Here is a 9,265-nt window from a genome sequence, read left to right on the forward strand (position 1 = left end):
CTTTGCATGGGAGAGACCCCACTCCTGCAATGGGACAGATGTAATAGATTGAACCTGGAAGGAGAAAAGAGCAGGGAAGAGGGGAGAGATCCTGTAGGAAGAGAAGGGAAGTGAAGAACCTGAAAAAGAGAGAAGGGGGTGGGTACTCCGTGAGTACTTTTGGGGGATGAGATCAACAGGGGCCTTGTCTTCTTCTGTCTACCCTCTCACTGGCCTAACAGGATCTAATTTGGATTCAACTGAAGGGACAAGTGGAAGGCGTAAGGGGATACTGGGGATAGCCTGGTTTTGAGGGCTGACTCCTCTGAGGCACAGGTCAGAGTTGGAAGAGGAATTAGAACACAGAACTTGGAATATCTGAGAGGGAAGGGACCTTAGCCTAGCCCTTACTGATAAGGAAACTGAGGCACAGAGAGGCTAAGTATCCAGGTGTTTTGATTCCAAGTCCAGTGCTTTATAACATTATTCCATGCTTCTTCTTTGGAAAAGGAGTAGGATGGGAGGCTGAGGCTGACACTGCATATTGGGATTTATTTTCTTACAGGGAAGCTACGAAGACTCAGACTGGGGAGATGGGTAGAATGATGGGTATAAGGACATGGGACTGGTGTGGTATGTTAGGGTCTTTACATGAATAGAGCATGCTCATCTAAGATATTGGAAGGCAACCTGTTTTAGTGGAAAGAGCACTAGACTTGCAAAACAATAGCTATGTGCCTTTGGACAAGATATCTCTGGGCCTCAGTTTCTCCATCTGTAAAATGGGGAGTTTGGAATAAATGATATCTAATTGCCCTTCCAGTTCTGATATCCTATATAAACTGAGTCAAAGGGATAAGGAATGAGAGTACCTGAAAGATGCAAGAAAGTTGTATGATATTTCTTAAAACGATGATGATGGTGATAGCATTTATATAATACTTCGTTTGCAAAGCACTTTACCTTTACGTGTATCACTTGATCCTCACAACAACCCTGGGAGGTACATGCTATCATTATTATTATTAATTATTATTATTCAGATGCGGAAACTGAGGCAGGAGAGGCTGAATTAGTTGCTGTCTAGGGATTATCCAGGTTGTTTTTTTTATTATTCATTATTTATGAACAGTATAGGACCAAGAGTTAATTTCTCTATCCCTTGGGGGTCCCTAATTATGAAAAAATCAGCATGCAAATGAGGTAAGCCATTATCAAATTCTCTGACTTCTTTATCCTCCAGCTACTTTTGCCTTCTTGCCACCCCCTGCCAGCTTTAGGTGTAAGGCAGTCAGAGACTGGTGTTTCTCTAGTCCTCAGCCTCCCAAAAAGTAGAGGTGGACTGAGGTCTGAGATCGTCACCTGATAGGCCTATTTCCCTTCAGGAATCTTCCCCTTTTTGTTCCTGCCACCGACTCACTTTCCTGACTTATAGTGACCAACTGTGCACACCAGAAGTAGTATTGCCAGACTGACCATTTATGGTAACCTTCCTCCTTTTCTTATTCTTGTTCCCTCTTTCTCTTCCTCCTCTTCTTCCTTTGGGTGCCCAACAGCATCTCTAGCTGTTCTAAGTTCTGAGGTGATTTCCAGCTCTAACATTACTTGTTGGATGTCCTAAGTAGAGTGGGTGCTCTCTAATCTCTTTTAGCTCTGTAACTATAAATTTGTGATTGTCAAAGAGTATTACCCCATCCCACAGGTCTCTATCAGAAACCAGATCTTGGGCTCTGGTGGTAGTAGGAAGCTGGGAGAAACTAAAGGGCTGCCTGATTGTCTGTTTTAGGATTGTAGTGATTCCTTCTGAGGCCCTGAGACATCCCACCTGCCTCATCTAGAATGAAGGTCTTCGTGCTAGTGCTGCTGGCTTCCCTGCTCTATGTGGAACGAGGTGAGCCTGAGGCCTGACCCCTAAGGCTAAGGCTTACTCAAGCACCTTCCAGATCCCTTGATTGTCCATTTGAAGCTGTAGGTTCTCTTGTCCTCTGTCTTGGTGGACTTTTTTTTTTTTTTTGCTTTGGCCTAGAGGACAGAAGTAGGAGCAGTAGATCAAATTCACAGGAAGTCCAGTTTCAGCTTAATATAATCATAAAAATATCCTTCTCCTAGGGGTGGTCCAAAAGTGGAATGGAGCCTTATAAAGCTGGGTGTTTCTTTATCACTGGAGGCTTTCAAGCAGAGGCTGCAAGATTCCTGTTGTGGTATGGATAGGACTAGATATCCCCTCAAGTCTCTTCTAACTCAGATGCTGTGATCATCTGTGGTGTTATTTCTGAAAATATAAGCTCTTTGAGGGCAGAGACACTTCAATTTTGTTTTTGTGTCCCTAGCACTTAATGTAGTGCTCCTGTATGTAGGAGGTACCTAATACATGTTTGCTGAATTTTGGATTGTTGGCTATTTAAAATTTTTTTTCCCCGATGATTGTTGTGAGGAAAATATTTTGTAAAACCTGAAGTCATGTGGAAAGGAGACATTGTTATCATTTTTTCTGTTGCGTTGTTTAGGAAGGTCCCGATCCAATCCAATAAGCATTTCTCCGATACCTCCTATGTGCCGGACACCGTGTTCTCTTCTTGGGACAAAACCAAAAACTGCCTTTACCCTCAAGGAGCTACCATTGTATGGGACAGATACAACATATAAATAACAGGTGCTTGATTATTTGAGAATGAGGGTGAGAAGACTAGCAACTAGGGGAGTCAAGGAAAGCTTCTTGCAGGAAGCTGCTTAAGAAGCAAACCTTGAAGGAAGCTAAGGATTCTAAGCAGTGCTGTTGAGGAAGGAGGGAATTCCAGATGTGAGGGACAGCCTATTTAAAGGGATGGAGGTGGAATGTTGTATAGGGAGGATCAGATAGTCGGTAGTTGAATTTTACAGGGACAGAGTTTGTAAAGGGAAAATAATGTGAAATTTATTTTGGAAAGGTAGATAGGAGGCAGATTGTGATACCTAGGCCAACCTTCTCATGTGACAGACTGTAAAACTGACACCCAGAGAGAAAAGTGATTTTTCCAGGTTCACACAATCAGTGGAAGAATTGGCTCCTCAACCTGAGTTTCTTCATTCTCATCACCAACTTCCTGTTTTTTGAATTTTCCCAGTCTTTTCTTCAGACTGTATGGATAAGGACACAGATTTGGGCCCTTCCTTCAGGGGTGTGAGTTGGCGTCTTCATGAACTTTGAGGGACAAAAAATACTAACCCAGAGAGGAAAAGGTACAGAGATGCCCCTCCATGGGACGAGGAACAATGTGGAGAGTCACAGGGTCAGGCAAGCTGTGTTCAAGGGAAATTGGACCCTATCTTCTTAGTCCAAGAAGGTTTCTTGCAGATAGAGGAGAGAATGGAGTGAGGGGTGGGTGGGTTCCCAAACTGCTAAAAAGAAGGGAGAGAGAGCTTATTGAGTTAAGGAATTTGTTCCCACAGAAAAGAGGGAAAAGATTCAATGGGAGGAAAGGACAGGAATAAATGCACTTGATGGTGCCTTGAGCGTAAGAATGAGCAAACCCCTCGCATTTTAATTATCAACCACACAGGATGACATAACCAAGGCTTTAGGAATGAGTAATCACTCAGTCAGCTAGCTAATATTTTTTATGTGTGAGGCAATCATGTTAAGGCCTGGGGATACAAAAAAAGGCAAAAAGAAGCTCAAGTAACTCATAGTCTAATGGGGGAGATAACATGCAAACCAAATACGTTCAAACAAGATATAGACAAGGTAAATTGGAGATAACCTCAGAGGGAAAGCACTATGATTAAGGAAGAGTAGGAAAGGTTTCTTGGAAAAGATGAGTCTTCAGGAGAGACTTGAACAAAGGCAGGAAGTGGAGATGGGGTGGAGGAGAGTTCTAGGCTTGAGAGGTAGCCACTGAAAATGCCTGAAGGCAGCAGATAGAATGGAGTGTTTGAGGAATGGCAAGGAAGCCAAATATCATTGGATAAGAGTACGTGGAGGGGAGTGAAGTGTAAGAAGACTGAACAGATAGGAAGGGGGCAGGTTATGAGGGGCTTTGAATGATAATTTTATATTTGACCCTGGAGGTAGGAGATGGAGGAGTTTGTTGAATAAGGGGATGACATGGCCAGACCTGCATATTTGGGAAGATCACTTTGACAGCTGAGTGGAGGATGGACCAGAGTGGGGAGAGACTTATAGCAGACAGGCCAACCAGCAGGCTTTAGGTATGAGGTGAGGGACTGTGGCAGGGTGGTGACTTTCTCTCAAATCACCCACAGAGTCACTGAATCTCAGAATGGAAAGAGACTCAGGGGTCATCTGTTCTAATCTTTACTTGTGTAGGAATTCATTAATAACATGAAAATAGTCCTTCATCTTTTCTGTTGTAAAACTCCCAGTGATGGGGAACCTATTGGCCCCCGAGGAAGCCATTCTATTTTAAGACAGCTCTAATTGTTAGGAATTTTTTTCTGTTATCAAGCCTAAATCTGCCTCCTTCCCAATGTCAGCCCTTCAAATGTGTGAAGATATCACCAGTTCCTTCCCTTGATCTTTCTATGGTCTCTAGCCTTTTTACTATGCTTCTCTGGATGTTCTCCAGTTGGCCAAAATGGACAATCCTGTCTAAAATATATTGCTAAGAACTAAACATAGTCCTCTGGATATGCTGTGACCATAGCAGAAGACAAAAGGTCATCACCAGTCTCTTTTGGACATTGGGTTCTTCTTGAGGTATAATGTCAGTTCTTTTGGCTATGATATCAACTTATTGAATGAATTTATAGCTCTCTAAAGCCTGGGAGTGTTTCCTTGAGGAGACTGCAGAGAAGAGGGCAGAAATGTCCAAGGGGAGTGGGGATGGGTGGGAGAAGAGATCAGATTAAAATGTAATTGGGAAACATTTAACAAAATAAGTTAAAATATAATAAATCATAGATAATATTAATTTGCAGTTTTCCAAGTCCATATGTATTCTGCAGGGATACTTATGTACTTTTAGGTGGCCATTTTTATTTGAGTTTGACTCAGCAGGCATAGGGAAGAGGGTTTCACCTGTAATTTTGTTTTTCTTCCTTCTCCTTCCCTTGCAGCTCATGCCCTCATGTGTTTCTCATGTAACAAGAAAAGGAGCAACTTTGGTTGTCTGAAGATCTCCTTTTGTACAGTAGATGAACCTTACTGCGTTTCCCAAACAATCTCAACAGCGACTGGTGAGTGATAACTCTAAGGGAGAGAGAAGCCTATCCCCCACCACCCCCCTGAGTCCTTTCCCTTACTGGCTTCTCTTTTGTGACCACTTTCCTCCCTTAGGAAGATAGCATCTCGGACTCCAAGGAGGCGCTGAGCTGTGCCACTTTGAGCAGGGATGTGTCATTCATACTCCCAGAATTCCCATGGGATTCCTAACATCCCATGACATATGTTGGTGGGGTGGTAGGACCAAGGTTCAAGTGTATAACTAGAATTAGGGATCAGACCTGGGCTGAGGTCACAGAACTATTGAATCTCAAAGTTGAAACGGATGCAAGATCATCCAGTCCCAGCCTGTACCTGTACCTGCTTTATCACTACCCAAATAAATAGTTATCTACCCTTTGCTTGAAGGCTCCCAGAGATGGAATCTCTGCTTTCCAGGTGTAGCCAATTCCATTGTGAGAAAAATTCTAATTGTTAGGAAGTTGTTATTAATAGAGAACCAAATTCAGCCTCCTTACAACTTCCCTGCCCCTTCTTGTTCTCTTACTTCTATCTTCTGGGAGCAGCAGCAGAACTATACGTGGAATCCAACTGAACTCAACTGGAATTCAATCCATTGGAACTCAGTGGGATTCCATATAGCCTTTTTTTTAAAAAGTGCTCTCTCTCTCTCTCTCTCTCTCTCTCTCTCTCTCATTATAAGCTTATCAATCAGTAACAAACATGAACTTTCAATAGGCAAAGAGAAATTGAAAAAGATTTGTCTCTGAAACTACAAATTTATGCAATGCTTTAAAAAAGCATGTTAAATCAAACATGGTAGTAACAACATTGCCCTGTTTGTTGTTTGTGTCCCCTTCTGAATGTCTTTGTTATTTTTCTACTCATTTAAAAATGTTTTATTGCTGCTGTTTGAGTGTATCTTTATCATGAACCACTCATTCCCTCCGCTCCCCTCATTAAATAAATACCTTTTCTTATAAGCAATAAGTGTGATCAAGTGAAACAAATCAATACATTGGCCATGTCTGGAAAAGAATCTTTCAAATTCCCTTCCTTACTGCTGGCTAAATGTTCCCACTCCCTTTGGCTGATCCTTATATGATGTGACCTGCAGTCGCCTCACCATCCTGGTCATCCTTTTCTTTCTACACTCCAATTTATTTAGGTCCTTCCTGAAATACGGTGCCGAAAACTCTTCCTATGTATTTGGAACCAAAGAATGTCAGGGCAGGGAAAGCTCTTAGAACATAAAACAACAGAGCTGGAAGGAACCTCAGAACATTGAATGTCAGAGCTGGAAGGGTCTTTAGAACCTAGAATATTGGAACTAGAACGGGGCTTAGTATATAGAATGTCAGAGCTAGAAGAGTCTTCAGAATCTAGAATATCAGGGCTAGGAGGGGCCTTAGACTGTTTGAATTGTAAAGGTCTTCAGAACTTAGAATATCAGAACTAGAAAGGCTTTAGTACATAGAATGTTACAGCTGGAAGGATCTTCAGAACCTAGAATATCAGAACTGGGCGGGGGGGCTTAGGGTAGAGAATGTCAGAGTTGCAAGGGTCTTTAGAACCTAGAATATCAGGGCTAGGAGGGACTTTAATACATAGAATGTTAGAACTGGAAGGGTCTTCAGAACTATGAAGGGCCTTAAAACACAGAATGTTAGAGTTGAAAATATCTTCAGAACCTAGAATATCAGAACTAGGGGGGCCCTTAGTACATAGAATGTTAGAGCTGGAAGGGTCTTCAGGACCTAGACTATTAGGGCTAGGAGGGTCCTCAGAACATAGAATGTCAATGCTGGGAGGAAATCTTAGAACAGACAAACAGGTTAGAATGGAAACCTAATATAGAATGCTAACTTTCAGGGTGGAAAAGGACCCTAGAAATCTTCTAGTCCAATCTCCTTATTTTATAGAGATAGAGCTAAGGCCCAGAGAATGGGACCCACCTGCCCAAGGTTAACAGTAAGTAACTTTTTGTGTTTTTGTCTCTTTTTTAAAATGCAGGACACAAATCAAAGAGCATCAGCAAATACTGTTCTGCCACCTGTCCAATCACTTTTGCCTCTGGGGTGGTAGTTATGGCCACTCGATGCTGCCAACACTCCCTGTGTAATATATTCTCAAATGATGGTGGACTCCAGGCCAGCTCTTTGGTGCTGGGCCTGTCTGTGCTGTTCAGTTTGCTTTATGCCGTGGTGAGGCCAGGTGCTTGACATTGTTCCCCTCAGCCTTCTTCATTTTTGCCCTGCCTGCCCCGAGGTCCCAGGGGAAACCTCCTAGCTCCTTACCCTTCTTCTCAGCTCTTCCTCACCTTCCCAATGCCTGTAGGAGATAATGGAATTCAGGCTCTGGATGCTTCTTTCTTCTCTTCCCTTTTGTGCTTGGTTCTGCCGCGTGTTGGGTGGTTATCGTGCGACCCAGGCTCAAATATCCCTAGTCCACTGCTGGATCTCCTCATGGGAATGGAGGATAGTATTGGAGGCTGAGGGAGATACTTTCTATCTGTGTGATCTCAGGCAAGTAAACTTAACCTTTCTAGGCCTCAGTTTCCTTACCTGTGAAATAAAGGTCTTTGACTAAATAATCTAAAAGATCCTTCCCTGTTCGAAATCCTATGATCTTCTGAGAGAACCTTGAATCCCCAAGCTGGGTAGGTTTAGGAATCAGGTGTGAGGGCCCAAGGAGAACCCTAGGAGATTAGGACATATAAGGTTAGAGTGGAAACACCCTACACATCTGTGTGTGTATGTATGTGTGTATGTGTGTGTGTGTGTGTGTGTGTGTGTGCACGTGCGTGTGTGTTCATGCTTGTGTTTTGAGTGTACATGTGTGATTACTGGCATATTAATGTGTGATTTGTATATGTGTGCTTATGTACACTCTTGTAATTATATGCCCTCGGGTAGGCAATCTTGCCTATGATTCATGCAGTTATGAATCTGCATGACAGCATCTGTGTGCTGATGTGGTCTTCTGTTTATTATTTTATGTGTTTTATATGTATGTGTATGTGTGAGTGTGTGTGAATGATTTGGGTGCCCTCATCTGTTTTTGTGTGAATGCAGCTGTGTGCACATGTGTATGAATATGTGATTTTGAGAATAGGTGAGTGCATATATGAAGAGGTATCATCACTCTGGCACTCACCCTATGAAGATCCTTTCCAGACCCCGTTGTCTTGGTCATTACCACAGTGGGCCTAAGGTGTGAAGGACTGAGCTGGGTTTCCTGCCACTCTCTGGTCTCAATGTTGAGGCCCTGTGGAGCCTCCAGGCTAGGAGGGAGTGAGAAATACACTGGGACCCACTGATATGGTTCTTTCTGGGAGTGGTTTTCTGCATCCATGACTTTTCCCTCTTTCTCACTTCAGCCAAAATGCCAGCCTCCACCCAACTGGTCCTTTTCTCGTTCAGTGCTTCAAATAAAGACAAATGCTTCTGACTTTCTCCCTTTGTGTCTGCCTGTTTTTGACTGTCGCCAGGCTCCTGCCTAAGAGGTAGCTGTACATCTTAGCTCTCCAGGAGCCCTTGATCTGAGCAAAACAAGAGGGGGCTAGTCTTTGGTCATGGCTCAGTCAGAGTCTCCCAGTCCTCTGAGCCCTTTGAAGACCCAGCAAGATGGCCTTCAAATGAAGCTTGATGTCAGGTATAGCCAAGAAAATGAAGACCCAAATGAACCATGGGCTGGGAGTAAGGAGACATGTGTTCCAGGGCTGGCTCTGAATTTGTCATTAATTCCTTTCAGTTCTGTGGCTCTCCGTTTCTTTTCTGTAAAAGGGAGAGGTGAGACTAGAGGATCTTGATGATCCCCTCTGCCTCTGACATTGAACCCTTTGAATAGAGGGTTGGTTTGTTGCTTTCTCCTTTACCAAGACCCTGGGATGATCTGAGAGAGAATTTAAAAAGTCTTTGATCCTTGGGGAAAGGACTTGGGCTTTGAAGGGAAGGGGAGAAACATGGCTTTTTCCATTTTGGTCTTCGTGAATTGCACCTCTGGCTGTGAGTTACACTGTGCCTAGCACACAGTAGGCAGCAAATAAATGCTTGCTGAATGAATAAATAGAAGCCTTTGATCAATTCTTAGTGAAGGGGAAGGAGGAGAAGATTGCAAAGTCCT

General features: G+C 43.2%; 1 protein-coding gene across 1 annotated transcript; it reads left to right on the forward strand.

Annotated features, from left to right (window-relative positions):
* Nucleotides 1–1,818: 1,818 nt before the first annotated feature.
* LY6E (lymphocyte antigen 6 family member E) lies at nt 1,819–7,362 on the forward strand. The gene is made up of 3 exons (XM_036754073.1): nt 1,819–1,870; nt 5,035–5,154; nt 7,154–7,362. The coding sequence occupies exons 1-3, from the start codon at nt 1,819–1,821 to the stop codon at nt 7,360–7,362; spliced, it is 381 nt and encodes a 126-aa protein (XP_036609968.1).
* Nucleotides 7,363–9,265: the final 1,903 nt, after the last annotated feature.

Source organism: Trichosurus vulpecula, chromosome 1 (genome assembly GCF_011100635.1).
Source record: "Trichosurus vulpecula isolate mTriVul1 chromosome 1, mTriVul1.pri, whole genome shotgun sequence".
Lineage (NCBI taxonomy): Eukaryota > Metazoa > Chordata > Mammalia > Diprotodontia > Phalangeridae > Trichosurus > Trichosurus vulpecula.

Bases quoted from the DNA above. Each gene is read 5' to 3' on its own strand.
- LY6E (XM_036754073.1), top strand. From the start codon at position 1,819: ATGAAGGTCTTCGTGCTAGTGCTGCTGGCTTCCCTGCTCTATGTGGAA. The intron at 1,871-5,034 runs GTGAGCCTGAGG...CTTCCCTTGCAG, and splicing joins CCTGCTCTATGTGGAACGAG to CTCATGCCCTCATGTGTTTC. The intron at 5,155-7,153 runs GTGAGTGATAAC...TTTAAAATGCAG, and splicing joins AACAATCTCAACAGCGACTG to GACACAAATCAAAGAGCATC.